The sequence below is a fragment of the Phocoena sinus genome, chromosome 15 (assembly GCF_008692025.1).
Source record: "Phocoena sinus isolate mPhoSin1 chromosome 15, mPhoSin1.pri, whole genome shotgun sequence".
NCBI lineage: Eukaryota > Metazoa > Chordata > Mammalia > Artiodactyla > Phocoenidae > Phocoena > Phocoena sinus.
In genome coordinates, this window is record NC_045777.1 from 79,769,270 (window position 1) to 79,790,722 (window position 21,453).

The window sequence follows — 21,453 nt, forward strand, 5'->3', positions numbered from 1 at the left end:
GCAGGAAGACCCTAGAGGGCGACAGAGAGAGAGGAAAAAAAACTGCTGGCTGGCGGCGCGCCAGAAGGGACAAAAAACAGGCCTGGACAGAGAGGAGAGATCCCTGGGGGAGGATCCATGGCAGCCTGGAAGTCCGAAGCTCTTGTCCTCAGCACCTCCCTGGCTACTTGGCGCCCGTTCCGCCGAGGACAGGGAGGGTACCAGGCCCCTGTCCCTCCCGCAGATGGAGGGTTCAGACTGAACTCTTCTGCCCTTACCTTGGGAAAAGGGAAAAACACTGGAAGGCAGGCAGGAAAACAGGAAATTCCAATTCTATGTCGGGTAACAAGAGGGGGAGACAGGGGCAGGGGTGGGGGAACCTTAGCAAGATGTGGCATTTGGGGTGTAGGACGTCCTCTCCTCACCTCTCTCTCTGCACGTGGGGCCTCAGGGGCCCCTCCATCCTTCCCCTCCCTGCACACACAGCAGCCAGGAGGCTGGACAAGGCTTTCCCGAGTCCTGGCAAATTCGCCCCTTTTTCTTAATCCGTTTCCTACAGCCCCAGACCCAGGGTAGCAAGTCACAAATGCATATGCCCAATTTGGGCATCCCAGCCGACTATCCCCCTCCCCTGCCTCTCTGAGGTGCTCTTGGAAGCCCCCTGGCCTACTCCCCCAACCCTCCCACCTCCGCCTCTCTCAGCCGAGGGCATATTCAGCAAACCGGCCTTATCACCAGGCGCCTACCCTTCCTTTGCCAAGCCCCCCTCCACCTGAGAAAGGACACCCAGCACAGGAGGCTCCAGCCACAAGGCCTTCCACCTCCACGGCCACCGCAGGGGTCGCCCCATCTCCACGCCCTCCCTCATCCTCTGCGTCCACTCACCATATGCACATCCCTGGGTGAGGTGGGGGGTCGTGGGGGATGGGGGAGAGTAGAGACTGGAGGAGAAACTGTCGATTCACCAGCGCTGGAAGGAGCCTTCGAGAACATCCAGTCCGATGGTCTCATCGTACAGATGAAGAAAATGAGTCACGGAGGCCGGCTGTTGGCCAAGGTCACGGAGTTAGAGACATATACGTCCCCAGACTCCCAAGCTAGACAGATTCTTTCTACTGGACAGCAGGGTGGGAGGGGTAGGAGGATGGATCCCCAGCCCTCCCACCCGGCCCCTCCTTGGCACCCCTTCAGCAGTGATGGAGGCGAGGTGACCCCAAGGCCAGCCAGAAGCCGAAGGCCTAGGAGATGGGTTTTGGGAAATGGACTCCCGGAGGGGCAGTGTCTAGACACTTCCAGAAAGACCCAGAGCCCCCCCCCCCCACCCCCATGGGCCCTCATTACGGCTGCCCACATTCTTAGTTCCCAGCAGGCCCAGCGGCTGGCGCTTCCTCTGCCATCAGGCCTCTCCCGGGAGCTCGGGCAGCTGCCTGAACACTCTCGCACTTTCTGAGGCTGGGCCAGGGAGGGAAGGGCTGTGGCAGCTGGAGTTGGCAAAAGCCTGCCAAGGGAGTGGCTAGTGTGGCCAAGAGCTCAGGCGCAGGGCCAGGCCAGGAAGCTGGGAGGCTGTTCTTGGAGCTGCGGCAGAACAACCCAGGCTCTGGGGCTGGGGACAGGGGACGGGCCCTCTGATTAAGGAGTCCCTGCAGCGTCCCCCTGCTCCCCACCCCCTTGGCTTCTGGGAAACCCCTGCAGGTGGAGTTGTCCTCTTAATCCCAGAAAAACTACCCTAGAGGAAGGGTGCTTGGTCAGGGCTGGAAGTGAACCCAGAGAGGCTAGCCCAACCCTCCCTGTCCCACAGGTAACCCTGGGCTGCACACCTCCCCCTGGGCCTGCAAGCCATAGCCCACGGCCCTCCCTGGACTGCCTGGGAAGTCTCCCCCCTGCCGGATAGAGAGGCAGGAGGCCTGGGTTCCAATCCCTCCATCCTTCACCAGCTTTGTGACCTTGGGGCAGTTGTGACTCTCAGTTTTCTCATCTCCAGGATGGGACTCTGACAAGATACCTGAACGTGCTATAAAGCACATACAACCAGGTAATTCTCATTAATCTAAGTCTCAATATCCAAAATTAAAGGCCCTCTTTCCTTAATAACAATGAACACTTCTGAGCACCAGGCACTTCACAGGAGTTATCGTGTTATAGATTCACCGCAGCCCGGCAAGATGGGTGTGTTAAAAAAAAAAAAAGATGGGTGTGTTATTAGCTATGTCTTGCAGATGGGGACGTGCCAGCTCAGAGAGGTCACCAGGCCAGTAAACAGCAGCAGGTTCAAGCCCAGCCTTGTCTGACTCCAAAACCCAGTTTCTCCTCCACCCCTACCCACGCTTACTACCACCCAGAGCTACCCAGTTCCCCTCCCTTATGATTGGCAGCTCTGATCTGAGAGTCCCTTGAGAAGTGACCCATTGAAGATGGATGTGGGGAATTCCCTGGCAGTCCAGTGGTTAGAACTCCACACTTTCGTTGTAGCAAAAATAGAAATTAGACTTTTCTGATAAACAGGAAAATAAGGAAACAATGAACAGGCTGGGGAAACAACATAAACAGGCCTGAAAGAGTTAAGCAATCTTGGTTATTCTTTAGCTGTTACTACTAACAAACACTTGTAGCTAGACTTGTCCTTCACAAAGCTGATTACTCTCTGACTCCGTACAAATTACCCTTTGCACCTGGCATTTCTTCTCCCCCTACACTCCCCTGTAGCACTCTTCATTTCAGAAAGAAGGTCATGGGCCCATAACTTCAGGGACATCAGACCCGGTTGCTGAGCTACCTGATGCCAACTTTGGCCATGAATTTGCAGAAGAAAAGGAATGCAAGACCTCCACTACTTTTGATCCTTACCATATACCCCGGACTGCGAGCCCCACGTATAAAATCTTCCCCGATTCCCCAAGGAGGAGGCACAGTTCTTGAGGCGTTAGCCTACTGTGTCTTCCCTTTGTCTGGCAAAGAAAATAAAAAGCCTCTCTATTTCTTATCTTCCAATTCTCTGTCTCCATATTTTTATCCGGCGTCGGTGCCGAGGGAGCCAGATTTGGCAATACTTTCACTGCAGAGGGCCCAGGGTTCAATCCCTGGTTGGGGAACTAAGATCCCACGAGCCCCCCAGGCGTGATTAAAAAAAAAAAAAAAAAAAAAGATGGATGTGAATTCTCAGTTCTGCTGCCTCCACCTCCATGGGCTGGGTGCTGGGGGTGCAGCCCTGGATTGCACAACTTCCCCAAGCCGGGGCAACAGGGATGGATCCTCCCCACCTTGGTTTCAGGCAAAATGAAGGGAGCTCTGAAGGTAGCTTCTGTCTACAAGGTGCTGGCGGCCAGGCAGGCAGCCCCCACCCAGAGCATGGTTGGGCCACACTTGAAGGCACCCATGATTATATTTGACAGCTCCCGCTAGGGTGGGGCACCTGGGCTCCAGTCTGGGCCAAGGTGGGCAGGCAGGGACGGATGAGGGCCCTCCCTGGCTCCTGACCTCACCCTGACTTAAAGAGCTGGGGATAGGTGGGGTTGGGAGTGCCAGGGCGTGAAGGCCTGGGGCTTCCTGAAGCTGAGACCCTTTGGAGGCAGCAAGTAGCTCCCCATGGAGACTGGGCTCCTGACGTGATCCAGCAAGAGGGGCGGGGCAGAGGGCAGGCATCCTGTCTGCCTCCTCTCCTTGGCCCATGAGAGCTCCAGGTGCTTAGAGGCCTTTCCAGAGGTGACCTCAGATTTGTGGCCCAACCCCAGCTCTTTCCCGATGGGGAGCAGGTGGGTAAGAAAGAAAGACATCTAGGAGTGCTCTCTTGAAGAAATTGAGGCTCAGAGAGGACATGAGACTTGTTGCTACCCCAGCTCATTTTTCTAAATTAATTAATTAATTTATTTTTGGCTGCGTTGGGTCTTTGTTGCTGTGCGCAGGCTTTCTCTAGTTGAGGCGAGTGGGGGCTACTCTTCCTTGCGGTGTGCGGGCTTCTCACTGCGGCGGCTTCTCTTGCTGCGGAACACGGGCTCTAGGCACATGGTCTGCAGTAGTTGCAGCACGCGGGCTCAGTGGCTGTGGCTCGCAGGCTCTAGAGCGCAGGCTCAGTAGTTGCAGCGCATGGGCTTAGTTGTTCCACGGCACGTGGGATCAAACCCATGTCCCCTGCATCGGCAGGTGGATTCTTAACCACTGCACCACCAGGGAAGCCCTACCCCAGCTCAATGAGGTGAGTGGACTGGAGTCTGGCTTTCAGCCCCTCAGGTGTCCTGGGCGGGGCAGGGCAAGTCCTGCGTGGAACTGGCAGGAGTACAGTCTCAGCCCAGCCCCAGGAGAGGGGCAGCAAACAGAGTGGGTCTCGGAAGCAGAGGAAGTAAGGGACTCCAAGGTGGGAGCCCCATGAGGGTAAGAGCCCTGAGCACTAGAGGCAAGAGCCTTACTCTGCTAGTGTCTTACAGGAGGCCGTAGGCCAGTCACCTATTCTCTCTGAACCTCAGTTTCCCCATCTAAAAAGGAGGGATAAAAAGACAGAAGTCAGGAGAAGGAAGGCTGGACTGGGATCCTGCCAATGAAGGCAGGAGAGAGAGGGAACGTTAGGATTATGGCAGGACCCTAGGGGCAGCATGCTCTTCCAGAGGTGGGAGCGAGGGCGTGGATCCCATAGGTGGTCAGATAGGAGGTGGGGCAGGCCTCAGGCTCCAAGCAAGTTTGAAGGAGCTGTACTACCTGGAGCCCCCTCTCCCTTTGTGCTGTGGGAATATTAAACAACAGGGGCTTTGAGATCATAATCTGCAAAGAGGAAAAGGAGGGGCCTTGGCCCAAATCACACAAAAAAATCAGTGGCAAAACCCCTATGAGATTCAAGGTTGCTGCACTTCAAGTTCCCTGTCCAGAGCTCCTCAAGAAAAATAGATATAATGAGGAGCTTTGACAGTAACCTTTCTCCTGACCCCCCTCAGCACGGGGCCTCAGGGGTTGTGATCTGGGTCTGCCCCACTGGGAAGTCAAGGGGAAAACGGCCAAACCTACACACGCCACAGCCTCTGCAACAGGGAGACATACACGCTCTCTTTCCTCCCCCCTCTTTCAACTCCAAGGAGCTAATAATAAACAATAATTCATTGTCATGTAGCAGGTCCTAGACTAAAATGTTTACTTGCATTGAGTGGCTGAATCCTCACACCAACCCAGTGATGGAAGCATTTTCATCGTCATCATCATCCCCATTTTCCCGATGGGTAGACTGAGTCACAAAGACTCTCATTTGCACAAGTTCATCCAGTGAGTGGCAGGACCTGGATGTGAACTCAGGCGGCCTGGCTCCTGAGCCCACACTCCTAACCATGCTGCTTCTTAAGACACTATTTCAGACACCCTGGGGTCCAAATCCCGGCTCTGCCAATTCCTAGCTGTGTGGCCAGGGACAAGCAGCCTGACCTCTCTCTCGGCTTTATCCTCCTAGACTGTCCACAGATCGCGGCCTAGCGCTTTAGCAACCAGGCCTGCGAGCGTCCGGCAGTGGGTACTGCACCAGCATCGGGGCTCCAGTCATTTGTTTTCTCAAGCGAGAGAAGGTTCCAGATGTGGGTAGGGCCTTCCTCGCCCCGCCCCGCGCCCCGGTATGCAGTGGGGGGAATGCAGGAGGAGGGGCTGCTCCGGCCCGTCACTGCCATTAATAGCGACCTGAAACACGCCTGCTAAAAATACCCAGCTGGAGGGCCATAAAAGCGCTGCTGGGGCTGGCGCCCGACACTTCTCGCACTACTCCGAGCCTCAGCCAGACGCGCCCAGACCAGCCAGCATGGCCGAGCGCCGAGTGCCCTTCTCGCTCCTGCGGGGCCCCAGCTGGGACCCTTTCCGCGATTGGTACCCGGCCCACAGCCGCCTCTTCGACCAGGCCTTCGGGATGCCCCGGCTGCCCGAGGAGTGGTCGCAGTGGCTGAGCCACAGCGGATGGCCGGGCTACGTGCGCCCTCTGTCCGCCGCCGCGATCGAGGGTCCCGCCTACAGCCGCGCGCTCAGCCGGCAGCTCAGCAGCGGCTTCTCGGAGATCCAGCAGACTGCCGACCGCTGGCGCGTGTCCTTGGACGTCAACCACTTCGCCCCCGAGGAGCTGACGGTCAAGACCAAGGACGGCGTGGTGGAGATCACTGGTGAGCCCCCCCGGGGACTGGGGCGCCGGCCCCCGGCCTCTCGCCGGTCCTGGGGAGGAGCCCTGGTCAGGGACCTGGGTTGAAATGCGGGGCGGGGGCCGGCGGGGCGGGGGCTGGAAAGTGAAAACTTAGCGGAGGACCCGGGGGCAGAGCCCGGGTAGCGGGGCGGGCCTGCTTGCCCTGCCCCTGGCCTGTATACACTCCTCTGGAGTTGGGGGGTGCTGATAGCTCCTAATGGATCTTTTAGCCCCAAAAAGTCTACGCTAAGGGAAGAAACGCCCCCTTCCAGCGGAGACCCCCCACGGCCCCAGCCCCACCCCCAAGGGACCAGGTCTCCCCGCCCCCACCCGCGCGCGCCTACCCACTTCGGCCGGTGGTTGGTATGAAGAGGGCGTCGCCGCCCGCCCCACGCCGTCTCCGCCCCTAGCCCGTGTCCGCGGAGGGGGCGTGTGCGCGTGCCCGGCGCTGCGGCCCCCCTCATCGCTCCCAAAGCCCCTGAACCGAACTTTCCAGAAGCTTCTGAGATCCCGGGACGGCCTGGGGCACACAAATCCCTTAGTCAGTCTTGCCTGCCCTGAGTCCTGGCTGCCAGGTGGGACGCGTTTGGATGTGCGCCAGCTGAAGAGGCCGCCCCTCCCTGCCTCTTCTGACCTCCTTCCCGCCCCCCCCCCCACTCCCCTCTTCCTCAGGCAAGCACGAAGAGCGACAGGATGAGCACGGCTACATTTCCCGGTGCTTCACTCGAAAATACACGTGAGTCCTGGCTCCAGAGCTGGGGGGACGGGAGGAGGGCGCAGGGACACACAGGTGTGTAATGCTTCTCCTCCCTTTCTGCGTGTCCAGGCTGCCCCCCGGTGTGGACCCCACCCAGGTCTCCTCCTCCCTGTCCCCCGAGGGCACGCTCACCGTGGAGGCCCCGTTGCCCAAGCCAGCCACCCAGTCGGCAGAGATCACCATCCCTGTCACCTTCGAGGCGCGTGCCCAGCTTGGGGGCCCAGAAGCTGGGAAGTCTGAACAGCCTGGAAACAAGTAAAGGCCCTAGCCTAGTTGCCCACCCCACAGTAGCCATCACTGACCGTCCCCACCCACCAAACCTCTGTACTCTTTTGATATCTTTACTTTCTGTTTTTCTCAAATAAAGTTCGAAACAACTGCCTGCCCCTGCCTCGGACCCTGGTGTGTTTGTGGAGACATAGGGGTTGTTGGTGGTTCACACGTTCATCACCTTTGCTGAGGGCCTGCTGTGTGCCAAGATCCACTCTGGGCCCTGAGGGTACAGTGGTATCCATCACAGGGCACAGCCCTGCCCTCCAGTCCCTTGTTTATTAAGAGAGAAACAGTCATTGTTTACGGCAATTAAAACCCCCAGGGCTGGGCTTCCCTGGTGGCGCAGTGGTTAAGAATCCACCTGCCAATGCAGGAGACACGGGTTCGAGCCCTGGTCTGGGAAGATCCCACATGCCACAGAGCAACTAAGCTCGTACGCCACAACTACTGAGCCTGCGCTGTAGAACCTGCTCGCCGCAACTAGAGAAAAGCCTGCACATCAAAGACCCGATGCAGCCAAAAATAAATAAATAAATTCATGAAAAAAAACAAACAAACCCAGGGCCAGGTGTGGGATCAGGGGAAACCAGGAGATGCACCTGGCCCAGGCTTAGGCACTCAGGAACACCTGGGCAGGGGGCAGGTGAGGGGGGACAGGGCAGGGTCTGGGGAGGGGAGCTTCCTGGGAGCTCAGAGTTCCTTCCTGCCCTCCTCATAACTTCGTTAATCCTGGGGAAGAGGAGCAGGACCAGGTAGCTGGTGTGGGGGGGGTGGCCACCCCAGGTGGCATTCTGAGGGGAGATTGGCCTCGTCAAAGGACCTTTCCCACCAGGCCAGGCCGTGCAGGTAGCAGGGGGCCTGGGCCCTCAGGCCTGAGGGTGCCCTGCAGAGAGCAAGGGCAGGTGTGGCCTAGGTTTTGGTGGAAGAGAGGCAAAGACCTGCCAGGAGAAGCAGTGGCTACAGGAGGGCCTGCCTTGACTGTCGCCGGCAGGAACAGCCACACCTACCTCGGCCTTTGTCCTTGTCCTGCCCCGACCCTCTCCCCTGCCCGAGGAGGGTTCGGGGTGACCTAGGGGAGGGAGAAAGTAGATGGGGGCTTTGGAACCCAGTCTGAAAGTAGATGAGGGATTTTGAGACCCCACATTCTCTCCACCAACAAGGTCCCAGAGCCAGGGGCTATGGCCAGACGCTTGTGGGTGCACAGCCCTTCTGTGTCAGGGTCGCTGAGAGGAGCAGAACCCGCAGGGCGGGGCCTGGGGCATCCACACACCACCGCTCACGCCGTCCAACTTCTCAGTTTCTCCTCCCTGGTGCGGGCTCCCTGTTGGGACAGCACATCTGGAGCAGGCGTAAAGCCAAAGGAGGTCCTGGCCCTTGAGGGCCCCGCCGAACCTGGAAGGAGGCCAACAGGGAAGAAAACACCTGGCACGAGGACGGCGCTGGGCCAGCTGGTAGCACAGGTCTGGGCCTGTCAGCCAGGATGCCGCCCAGTCCACCCGCCCTCCCACCTGGCTTCCTGAGCTCTGATTGCCTAAATCTTCCACCCTCTCCCCAAGACGCACACCCCCCCCCACGTCTCAGATGTCTCCTGGATGCCTCCACGCTCCCGTGGCCACGACCCAGTCAGCCTGTCCAGTTCTCACCCTCGCTCTGCTGGCCAGTGTCCTTGTGGTTGGCAACAGGATGGCCCTGACCTCCACGGGGGTGGCCGGGTGCCCAAATCTGGTCGGAGAGAGTGACTGCAAGCCTGCCGGGCTGCCAGCTCCTCCACTGGTGCCCTGGACGTGTGGGAGAGCTACTCCTGAGCCTTTGACCAGGTAATCCTCACATCAGTCCCGAGAAGAGGTGCGGTTACTGCTGCTTGACAACTGGGCAGTGAGCCTCAAAGAAGTGAAGAGACTTGCCCAGGTTCACACAGCTCGTCCTGGAGGGAGCAGAGGGCCATCTGCCTCGCCCCAGACACAGGAGGTCCGATTAACTCAGACACAAGGCTGGCGGGGTGGGGGTGGGGGCTCCACAGCTGGAAGTGCTGCCGCATCAGGCTCCGTGGGGCCTCAGGAGGAGAAGGACAGGGATGCAGCTGAGCCTGGGGGCCAGGGCCACTCGAGGGGGCGAGGCTGCAAAGTGGCCCGGAGAGAGCTGCCAGGTCTCAGGCCCAAAGTCCAGGGCCATGGCCTGGGGTAGGCAGGGGTCAGCGCCTGGGTGCTGTCGGTGCTATAGGAATGGAATATAGATCCGGGGGCTCAGGCCAACATGGGGTCAAAGCTGAGGCACGAGGGAGGTAGGAAGTGAAGAATTCAGTCCCTGCAAAGGAAACAGGCCACAGTCTCCATGGGAAACCAAAGTAGGAGGTGAGGAAGTGGGGGGCGGGGCAGAGGCAGGAGGGGAGCCTGGGGCTGGGCTGGCCCTACGCCCAGAGCTCATCTCCGAAGACGTGGGATCTGGGCAGCACCTCTGGGCGGAGTGGTGGGTGGGGCAGGCTGGCTCAGGTCCCGGGGTCTCCACGGGGAGAGGCCAGTTCTGGGCATTGAGATGCCTGGTGAGTCCCTGCCCTACTGCTGTCCCCGGCCTCGCCTAGCATTTCCCTGATTTTCAGTGGGTCCCTCTCTAAACGCCTCTGATGACATCCAGGTCTGCTGACTCAGACACTGGCCTTGGTTCAGCGAATGCGAGCATCTGGGGCCCTCTGCTCAGCCGAAGGGTGCCTGAGGGGCAATGCCCCCTGCTGCAGGCCAGTGACAAAGGTGCCCTCAGGGACCTCAAATCCCTGTGGCAGCTGCTCACCTCTCACCAGTTCCAGCTCCCCTAGGGATCCGTGGAGTGCACAAGCCGCTCTCAGTTCCAGGCTGATCCCTGGGTCTCTCCTTTTCTCTCTCCCTCCCAGTTATGAAATCTGCCCTCCCTGTTGGCACCTTCTCTGGGCCCAGCACCCAGCCCGTAGGTCCAAGTCCCTGCTTGAGCTCAAGGGGGCAAGCGGAGGACACAGCCCAGTGACGAGCAGCATTCTACCATTAGAGAGGGCCCAGGACAGCCTGCGGAGTCTCAGTGGAGTGGGAAGGAGGGATTTCCAGAAGTGACCCTTGTGTGACGGGCAAGGGGGAGTTGCATGGGCGAGGGCTGGAAGGCTGGTGTGGTCAGGCTGGAGGAGGGGCTGCAAGCAGGGAGGGCAAGTGAAGGAGGTGCGGGGGCCCCATCTTGGAGGGCACCGAAGGCCACGCTAAGTGCAGGCTAAGCAAAGGGTTTAAGCATTCCTGCTTTAGAAACAGGGTTCCAGACCTTAGAGGAGAGTGGATGGGAGGGGCAGCCGGGAGGCAGGGCGGTGTGCTGCTGAGATGTAGTGGACACGGGTCCTGCCAGGGAGAGGGGGAGAGGGGGTTCGCACGCCAGATGTGGTAGCAGCAGGCTCTGCAGTGTGGGGTGACACACCGGATGTCGGGGTGCTGGGGGTGGGGGAAGGAGGGGACCTCTAAAGTCCTGGGCTCCCTGCCTGGGGCTTGCTGACTTCAGTCTCTGTAAGGTCAAGCGGCCACCAGACCTTGGCTGCTGGGGGAGTGAATTGTTTCCAGCTGCCCTCATCTTCCCTGCTACTGAATCAACCTAGGGTTTGCCAGAGAGACTGCTCTGTGGAGAGGGTGGGGTGGGGGATAAAAGCCGCCCAGAGAATGGCTGTGGAGGACCCCAGTGCTGGATCCAAAGGGTACGGCCAGAGCACCTTTGTGATGGCGGATGGGCAACCAAGCGAAGGGAGAAGAGGAGGGTAGGGTTGGACTGGAGCCCCCGCCCAGGGTTGACCAGGAGGTTGACCATTAGAGACCCCACACCCCTGGCCGGCTGGCAGCCACACAAGCCCTACGTGCCCTGGCAGAGCCCAGGGCAGGGCAGAGATCAGCCTGGAGGGGGTTCTATCTGCTGGCCTTACCCCGGACCCCCTGTACCTCTACACTACACCCAGTCCCCACGTGCACACAGTGGGACCTCGGGGTTTGGGACAGCCCTGCAGCCAGGACTCGGTGCCGGGTCCAGACGTGCACAGCAGCAACTGAGCTCCAGCTCAGGACCAAAGCAGGGAAGGAGGATGCAGCATGGGTGAGGGCAGCTGGGCGAGCCTGGGCTGGTCTTAGCCAGAGTCTGCCACTGGGCCCTGCAGCTCAGACCCTGATGAAATGGGGGCTAAGCCCTGCCCTCATGCTGTTCTCCTAGGGAAGTGGACCCTGGGAATGTGTGCCCCCCCACCCCAAAGTGTGTACTGTCTGTCCATCTACCATGGCCCTGTGTTCCAGCCCTGAAGAGCACAGGAGCCTGGGGGCGGGAATGACTCCATCCCTGGCAAAGATCCTCTTAGTCAAGGGCTCTGGATCCTCCCCTCCCTCCTCCACCTGCCCAGGTGACTTTGACTTCATCATATGCATCTAACTCTGCCTCCTAAGGATGAACCATATTCTCATGGGCCTCTTATGAGACAGCTCTGCCAACAGCTAGTTGTGCAGGGAAAGCTGGAAGCATGAAAAATACCAGGAATCCCAGGCCTGGCTAAGAGACGGCTCCAGATCAATAACAAAATCTCTGGATGGTCTCGGGTACGAGCGTGGAGGGCGGTAGAGCCTCACTGGCCAGTTGGCCACTTGCATCTCTTCTGAAGGGCAGACTGAGGGCAAGGGAAAGTCAAGTGCCCAGACAGGGCTCCCAGCTTGCAGCCCAGGGGGAAAAGGTAATATGCGGGGACCCTGGGGAAAACCGACCTGCCCTAGGAGAGGTCCCTGCAGTTTAATAACCCCCTCCTACCCTTCCTTCCAGCCTTGCACGCCTACCAGCTTGGAACACCTTCCTGCCCAGCCTAAGTGGCAATGGTTGGGTCAAGATGCAGCACTGGTGGTCCAGGGGCTGTCTCAGTGGAAGGAAGTCTACCCTCACCCCGACCTCGGGCTGAACAGGGTGGAGCCTGCCAGGAAGGTTTAAAGAATAAATAGGGGTTGGGACTTCCCTGGTGGCGCAGTGCTTAAGAACCCGCCTGCCAATGCAGGGGACACGGGTTCGAGCCCTGGTCCAGGAAGATCCCACACGCTGCGGAGCAACTAAGCCCACGAGCCACAACTACTGAAGCCCACGTGCCTAGAGCCCGTGCTCCGCAACAAAGAGAAGCCACTGCAATGAGAAGCCTGTGCACCGCGAGGAAGAGTAGCCCCTGCTCGCCACAACTAGAAAAAGCCCGCACGCACCAATGAAGACCCAACGCAGCCATAAATAAATTTATATATATATAAAAACAAGAATAGATAGGGATGCAGGAGCAGCTCTGTGTTCAGGATAAAGCACTGGGCTAAGGCCAGCTCTAGGTTTGCGCCAGCTCTGTCCCTTTTGGAGGCATGGCCTGGGGTCCAGCCCCGCTCTGGGCTGTTTCCATTCTGAGGGATCTGGGTGGCCCCTGAGGCCCCTCCTGCCTTGATTGTCAGTGTTGTCAGCTCTGTGCAGACTGGAAATCAAGGGGGAATCGCCAAGACTGGCAGCTACCCAGGGTCCCCTAAAAATAATAGGAAGGGTCTTCCCTGGTGGCACAGTGGTTGAGAGTCCGCCTGCCGATGCAGGGGACGCGGGTTCGTGCCCCGGTCCGGGAAGATCCCACGTGCCGCGGAGCAGCTGGGCCCGTGAGCCATGGCCGCTGAGCCTGCGCGTCCGGAGCCTGTGCTCCGCAGCGGGAGAGGCCACAACAGTGAGAGGCCCACGTACCGCAAAAATAAATAAATAAATAAATAATAGGAAGGCCAAAGTCCCAGAGATGCCCAAGGGTATAAGACAACTTTCTGCAGGACCAACAAGGGCCTGACATGAGGAAGGCCTTCAGTCTTGGCTCTGACCCCAGGGCAGGTCTGGACAAACTTTTTCTTCCCACGTCATTCCCCCCTCATCAAGATGGGTTCATGAAAGTCCTTTCGAAAGTCCCTTACCAAAAACAAAAAAAACCAAAACAAACAGACAAAAACAGCAGGGGAGACCGGGGGCCTGGTGGTTAGGACTCCGCACTGCCACTGCTGGGGGCCCAAGTTCGATCCCTGGTCGGGGAACTAAGATCCCATAAGTCCCAAAGTGCAGCCAAAAAATAAGACCTTTAGGGACAGCTGTTTTCAGGCTGGGGAGACAATGGGACAGTGGCAGGACAGGGGGATTGAGAATTTAGGTGAATGGATGACCAGAGCGGTCCCTGAGCCCTCCCCCTGCCGCAGCCCCTTCTGAGCTTCCATCCTCCTTGCTGGGTCTCCCTGTCCCTCTTATCTTGCATCTCCCTTACTTCGTCCCACTCCCCCACATCACTGCATCCCTGCCAACACCAAGCCCCTTCTCCCACACTGAAACCCCCTCCTTTCTGGGAGTTCTCCCATCTTCTCTGAACCCCCAAATCCATCACTGCATCTTCTCACTTAACCAAGCCCCCCTCCCTTTTGGGAGCCCCTCCCCTACCTCTCTCTGGGCCCTGGTGGCTGAGCTATCCTTGCACAATGCCCTTGGTGGCCCTGTTGATGATTCCGAAAACCCCCTTCTCCAGGCCTTACCAGCCTGAAAGCCTTGAACCCTAGGAGTGGTCCCACGGGCCAATCCCTCAGCAGGGGTCATGGAGCCCCAAGGCTCTAGGCGGGAGGAAGAATGGTTCTGGAGGAGTAACCAATCCCCACCAAGCAGGCAGCAAGCCCTGCCAACTCAGGCCTCAGACTGTACCCACTCCAGAAAGGAAGTCTTACCCCACCTGTAAGGAGGATGGAGCAGGGCCACGGTAAGTCCCGAGGCACCCCCTGTAGGACACCCTGTTGCTGGGCCTCCCCATCCCCTCTCCCCTCCCCCCCCAACCCCGAGGCCCAGATAGGACAATGAGTGAGTGCCCCCTGGTGCTCTCCCAGAGACACCCAAATACCTGACACCACCCAGTCCAGAAACTTCGGGAATCTCTGCCCAGGTTCTGGGTCCTGCCAGGCCCAGAGCAGAAATGGGGGCAGAAAATCCGAGTCTTGGAAAACACTGACGCCCCCTAGCCCTGCACCTACCATACCTTTGGTCATATTCTCTGCTCTGGGCCTCAGTCGCTGAATGCCCTCAAGCCTCCTGGAAGTTCCCTCGTGAAGGACCCAGCTCACTTTCTCAGTCTGCCTTTGCAGGGTCTCGGAGCCAAGGCCTGGAGCCCAGCGGGTGAGGGAGACCTGCCTCACCCTCTGCGCCTTTGCTGCATAGGTGTTCTGTTACTAATCACACTGGCGTGTACTGGGCACCTGCTAGCTGCCAATCACTCCTCAGCTTATTAAACCCTCACAGCAACCTCATGCCACTGAGACACAGCAGAGCATCACAGTTGTGCTCGTGGCCACTGGTCAAACTGCCGGGGTTCAAATCCCCACTGGGGCACTTACTAGCTGTGGAACCATGGGCAAGTTACTAAGTCTGTTTTTTCCTCTGCAAAATGAAGCTGATCATACGGATTAATCCATGTGAAGCCTTTATTTTTCGAGTAAGAAAGAAACACTCATGGGAATTAATTATGGGAAGATAACTTTGATCTTATTAAGATAATAATATGGAGATCACCCTTATTAGAGAGTGAAATCACTGGTGACCTTCCCAAAGTTGAGGCCTCCCTAGAGCTCCAGTGGGTTAGGACTGCACGCTTCCACTGTAGAGGGCAAGGGCTGGGGAACTAAGATCCCACACGCTGTGGGGCATGGCCAGAAAAAAAGGTTGAGGGAAATATGAGGAAATGGTAACCATTCTTTCAGTTTTGTTACAAAAGGGAAGGAAATGGGGCTTGAGCTTCAGAAAATAAGTGTAGAGAAGATTTCCTTTCAAGACTAAAGACACTTAATGAGTTTAAATGATGTGAGAATGGATGGAGAGAAGCAATGGAGAAGTTGATAATGGAGATTTAATTTATAATCAGGAATATAAAGTTCTGAGAAAGATAGAAAAGAACAGACTGTCAGGGAATTCCCTGGCGGTCCAGTGGTTAGGACTCCGCGCTCCCACTGCAAGAGGCACGGGCTCAATCCCTAGTTGGGGAACTAAGAGCCCGAATGCCACACAGCACAGCCAGAAAAAAAAAAGACTTAAAAATTTTTAAAAGAAAGAAAGAAAAGAAAATGGAGTTAGAGTAGATGTGACCATTCAGTATTAATGAGAAGAAAAGGAGTGTTAAAAAACAAAATTCAGGACTTCCCTGGTGGCGCAGTGCTTGAGAGTCTGCCTGCCGATGCAGGGGACACGGGTTCGTGCCCCGGTCCGGGAAGATCCCACATGCCGCGGAGCGGCTGGGCCCGTGAGCCATGGCCGCTGAGCCTGCGCGTCCGGAGCCTGTGCTCCGCAACGGGAGAGGCCACAACAGTGAGAGGCCTGCGTAACACACACACACAAAAAATTCAGCTGAGTAAATTTGAAGCTCTAGCTGGCTTTGGTCAATAATTCATGAATTGGGCTGCCTCGCATCTAGGATAAAAAGGAGCTCCCATAAGTGAAGCCTTGGAGCAGTGTCTGGGGCACCCAGAAAGCGTCCAGTCAATTCTAGGCATCTTTATGAGGTAATCTGTAATATTCTCATTTTACAGATATGCAAACTGACCTCTGAAGGACGAAGGAACTTGAGAAGTTACGCCTCACAACTAGGACAGGATGGGTTGAGAATTCAAATCCTAAACTCTTTAAGTTTTCTACCACTTTGAGCCCTTCATTTGGAAAATGACACACGGTGCTGAGTGACGGAAATCTCACTTTTCTAAACAGCAACCACACTGAAGTTGGTCTTCAATTCCTAAATCCACGTTTGACTGTGTGCCTTGGGCAACCAATCTCCCCTCTCGGCCTCAGATTACACAGCTCTATGTTGGGAGGTGAGAAGGGCAGAGATTGGGGTGTCTGCGCTCCCTAGCATTTCTGAAATCTGATTCTGGGGGAGAGCTCCGGCCGGCCACCACTCAATTCCCAGTTAGGAGCGTCTATCCGGGGAGTGTGGGGGAAAGAAGGGTGTTCAGCGGGGACGGGAGCTGGGCTGACAACGGCGGCAGGCGGCAGGCGAGGCTGGAGAGGGGCTGGGGCCTGGCCGTGGCGGGCCTCGAGTGCCAAAGACGGGCAGGAGCTGGCCTCAGAGTCCCTCTGGACCTTGGCGCCCGCGTGTGAGGTGATGGAACCTGACAGACCCCACTCGCCATCTCCCTTTGAGCCCCTCCAACTGGTCTGTGGGCCGGGCAAGCTGTAGACAGACCCGGCTTACTCTGCAATGTGGGAATAACGTAGACCTACCTACAGGGGCTGGTTCCAGAAAAAGCGATACGTAGGGAAGAAAGCATGACGAACCCGCAGTGGACTTTAGAGGCTGCGTCGCTGTTCAGACGGGGAATCTGAGGAGCAGGTACGCGGTCAAGGGCCCCGCAGGAGCCTGAGCTCCGCCCTCCCACACCAGCTCCTTCCACCGACCGCGTAAATGCACAAGGCCCACAGATGTCGCTAACGCCCTATAAGGCGTTGTAACGCCCTACAGAACCCAGGCCAGGTTACTCCGGATGACAAAGGCCCACACGGAGGGCGGAGACCAAGGAAAGAGTGGAACATGGAGAACAGGGGCGGGGGGGGGAGGGAGGGGAATTATGAAAGCCCGCGGTGGGAGGAGGGCTGGGGCACCGCCGGGCAGATAACGGCGCAAAGCCCTAGCAACAGGCCGACCATTGGAGGAGCGGGGCAGGCTAGCTGTGATTGGTTCTCGCCGCGGGCAGCGGCCGCATCCCCGCCAAACGGACATCCGGGGGTCTGGTCTGGAACCTTAGCGATCCCGGGTTGTCAGATTTCCCTGGCCTACAGGGCAGCGCCGAAGACATGTCAGGCGGGCGCGCAGAGCGGTGTGGCTCACCCACGCGGAATCGCAGGTGCGGGTACGCGCAGGCGTCCCCGCGCAGAACTGAGGTCACGGGCACACGCAGACAGCGAAATCCTGCACCTGGGGCCCAGGTGTTTGCGGATAGGTGACCGGAGAGAAGGCCGAGGATGGAGCTCCCGAATGAGTTGGAACTGGGCGCGGGCCGAGCTCGGGGGCCCTACTGCCGTCCCAGGGTCTGGGCCCAACCCGGGTAACGCGAAGGCTTGCAGGAAGCCGAACCCAGCCGACACCCGGGGGCCCGGGCCTGCTGCAGAGCCGGGCAGCGCCCATCGCGGGGCAGCAGAGGACGGCGCCGCTGGAGCCGGCCCTGGCGGGGGGGGGGGGGGGGGGGGGGGGGTTGGGGGGGGGGGCCGGGGGGGCCGGGGCCCGGAAGGCTGCTGAATCCTCCCAATTCCGGGGCCCTGCAAATCATTTGGTAAACCCAAATAAATGGGGCAGAGGCGGCCAGACCAGTCGCTGGTGCATTCTTGGGTACTGAAGCCCTGAGGAATGGATGAAGGCTGTTTTGTCATCTAGGTTCGTTTTGGCCCTATCACCACTGGGCTAAATAAATTTTAAACCCTTAACATTTAGGATATTAGGGGAGTGTTGCTCCTTTTGCTCTTGCCCAGCAGTGTAATGAAGTGTTTGATCTTGGGGATCTGGACAGCATTTAGCGAAATTACATTGGAAGGAACTCACCCAAAATGCTTGCAGTCAGCCACAAGCTGCTCCTCCTTTATACGGGTTACCCAGCCATTACTTCCCAAATCTGTCTTGTGTATTTGAATGTAAGGCCTAATTTTGGTCAAGGGAATATTTTTCACTTAGTCCATCCACTACCCTCTCCAACCTAGTACTCATCATTGAGGAACCACACTCACCAAAAGGAATGTCTGTTTGAAAACTCAGCAGTTTCCAAACTGAGCAGGCAAAACCACTTCTAAACCGTAATAACGTAACACCTCCATATTTTGGGAGGCAAGGACTTTTGGAACGCAAAATGCTTTCATAACAAACCTAAGGGAATCCAAAATGAGCTTTCAGTCAGGCCTTAAAGAAATGACCAACCATCAAAACCCCGGCCCTAAAAATCTGGCTTCAGGAGGCTAAGAGAATGAAGAGATGGAAGGTTTGATGTCTCGTGTTGGCCCCTTATCTGAGAGCCAGTAAGTAAGTAGTAGGGTACTTGTCCATCGTGGTGGGAATAACCAGTTAACACCAAGACTGTGTTGAAAGTCTAGATTCATTCTCTCAAGGTAGATCCAATATGAAGGCAGCCTCTCAGACATGACTGCAGCTTCCTGAAAACTCGGAGTGGTGGGCTGCACTATTTTGCCACCTCTGCCAGGCATAGGGGCAAACAGCGGCAGGCCACCAGGACTCACCAGGTCAAGTGAGCACATGTATGAGATGGCTTGCTGAGTCAAAGCATGTGCTGAGTGGACACCTACCTAGTTCTTTTCCCATCCAAGGGAAACAGGAGAGGATTTTGAGGAGGCAAAACACCCTAACCTAAAAGACTACTCAGAAAACAAGATGGTTCCTCTGGGTGACAGGCAGGCAGCTTTGTCCTCCTGGGCTCAGGTCACAGGCCCTGGTGCTGACCGCTACTTAAGGCCACCTGATTCTGGTGGAAGAGCCCTGGGCCGGCCACCCCTCAATTCAAATTCGGTTCCACCTGAACCAATGAAAAGGCTGGAAAAATCTTTATGCAAGACCAAAAAAAGCGCCCCAACAGGAATAAGACACAAAATCAAATGACGTAGGAGGAAACAAATAGACAAAACCCAGAATGTGTTAAGACAACCAAGTAGCCTGGTCTCTGGAAAAGTCAGTGTTATAAAAAAGAGGTGGAAGGAGCAGAGGCTAAAGAAAACTATTATGAAATCCAATTAATCGATTTCATTGGATCAGAGGAGAGGGGGTTAGAAAGTGCTATCAAAGGCATTCTGGGTAAAATTTGGGGAGATCTGAATATGGGCTGGTATTAGAGAATTATTGTGAATTCCTTAGGTGTGATGACAGTGTGGCCTTCATAAGAGAATGTCCTTGTTTTTAGGAGAAATATCAACATAGGGAGTGCAATGTCATTACTTTCAAGGTTCCACAAGACAAATATAAAATGTCACAAAGCAATGGATATTTGGTTTATCCCTGTACCATTCTTTTCAACTTTTGTGTTTGAAATTTTTCAAACTATAAAAAGGTTGGGGGGGTCAAGTCCCCCGATACCACCTAGCTATCCTTTAAACAGGGTTAAATCTAAAGCAAGAGGCAATTACTGGCACCACCGGCTTCAAATATCCACACTTAAAATTTAAACATAAGCCAGGGAATTCTCCCGTAGTCCAGTGGTTAGGACTCCACGCTTTCACTGCCGAAGTCCTGGGTTCAACCCTTGGTGGGGGAACCAAAATCCTGCAAGCTGCGCGGTGCAGCCAAAAAACGAAAACAAAAAACCACAAAGCTAAACCTTATATGACCCACGGGTCACTTAATGCTCAAAAGCAGCAAAAGTCCTTCCATCTCAAACTGAGGCAGGTTATGAAACACAGAGGACAGTCACTCATTACCTCTAGGAAGGGAAATGGGTGGCTGGGAAACCCATGGGAGACTTACTGTTACCCGATGTCACCATACTACTGTCCAGACAGTAGATATTTTAAGTTTCACGGGCAACATACTGCCTCTTTGCACTTTTTTTCCCCCTTTACAGCCCTTTAAAAATATAAAGCCAGGTAAGGATTAAGTTATGAAGATGAAATACCAAAAATCCTATGAGCTGGTACTGAGGACTCCCGTCAGTGTGAGCCAGCCACTCTAGCCCCAACTCTTCACTGACCACAGGTATCTGGTTAATCAGAGGTAGGGTTTGTGGCCATTCAGATCCAACCACATTTACCCATACCAGAACTGGAAAGTTCAAACTAGCAGGCCAATTAAATTAGTAAGCTGGTACACATTTTAATGTGGATTAGGCTGGAGACCACTTAATGTCAGCTCCAAGAAATAGAGAACGGTGTGTTACCGGCTTGATTCTCCAAGTCTGCTTTGGAAACTGCACAGGAAGAGGTAGCTGCCATTCTCGGCCACTCAGATCAACCAGTGTGAGTCAACAGGCAGGTTTCCGCTCACCAGCGCAGAGGCCAGTGCACGCGGTCGTTACATATAAACAGAGTGGAGGGAAACTGCACTCGCTTCACCAGGCAACTTATTTGCTCCACTGAAAGGTTCCCTGCCACTAAGTCCCGTTTGATATCCCCTCCACTCCACCTGCAAAGTTCTAGGAATGCAGAACCCTGCTCTGTGGATGCCCGAAGCCAAGTAGATCATTCACTCCTTTACAATTACCCTCCTGCCCATCACCTCTATTTAATTCCTTCCCACTATCAGTTATTTTTTAAGTTCTAGAGTGCGCTGAGGAAGAGGACCTCTATCATTAGTGCCTAACCCGGGGTATCATTCAATTCCTGAATTAGGAGAGCTTTCTTAACCTCAAATCTTCAGGGCCATTCTTTTCCAACTGCTTATCACTGTTAATGCAAGCCCCCCACCCCCATACTTCACACTGGAAATATGTCACAAGAGACTGAATGCAGAAGGAGCTAGGAGAGTCCAGATGACTTCTACTAAGAGATCTGCGCAACTGTAAGATAACGCTACTCTTCTATTTTTCGTTTTGGAAAACAGTTACTTTTCATGAAATTGTTATGTATCGCAACATGTAACAGGTTTCCATTATTTTTAAACAAATAAGTATTTTCAGTTTCTAGTTTTTGATACAGTCTACATAAGAGTTATGTAAAGAGGTCCTGAGATGAAAAAGTTTAAGAAACACTGCATCAACGAACTGTTAAAACTGGGTGGAAATGCAGCAACAGACAGCATTTTTATCTCGAGAAGTCTGTCTGTGGAAAATCCTCTGGGCAAATTCCAGTCTTATGTCAAATTCCAGGCACTCACAATGGGACGTTACACCAAAGGAACAAGGGTGTAATGGTACCACCTTCCAGGAGCTGCCCTTCTTTCTGAAGAGCCTCGGCGAGCCTGCGCTGCTCTTGCCCATCTCTCAACCCCCCTGGCTGGCAAGACGTATACAACTTGCCCCTATCCAGTAACTGCCACACTGAGCTCTTGCTCAGTGAGCGCGCTGGCTGCTGGCTGCTCAGTGTTCTCTCCTAGAGGAGCAGAAGCAGCCTGGTGTTAGGAGGCGAAGCTCAGGAGGGTTGAAGATGCGGCCGCAACATGGGTCATCAGTGAGCTGTGGGACCTCAGGCACACAGGTCACTTCTGTGTCCACAGAAGCGGCGCTCTCAGGGTGGTTCTGAGGGACAATGAGCCAAAACACGTGAATTCATTAACATGGCAAAAGCCTAGTCCCCCAGTGTTATTCCTAAAATGTGAATTAAAATTTCTCAAAAAACTCAAAAGCCG

At 55.8% G+C, this 21,453-nt stretch overlaps 1 protein-coding gene across 1 annotated transcript; it reads left to right on the forward strand.

Moving 5' to 3' along the window:
• Window positions 1-5,355: 5,355 nt before the first annotated feature.
• HSPB1 (heat shock protein family B (small) member 1) lies at window positions 5,356-7,251 on the forward strand. The gene is made up of 3 exons (XM_032607213.1): window positions 5,356-6,092; window positions 6,782-6,845; window positions 6,936-7,251. Exons 1-3 carry the CDS (start codon window positions 5,741-5,743, stop codon window positions 7,123-7,125), a joined length of 606 nt encoding a protein of 201 aa, XP_032463104.1. The 5' UTR covers window positions 5,356-5,740; the 3' UTR covers window positions 7,126-7,251.
• Window positions 7,252-21,453: the final 14,202 nt, after the last annotated feature.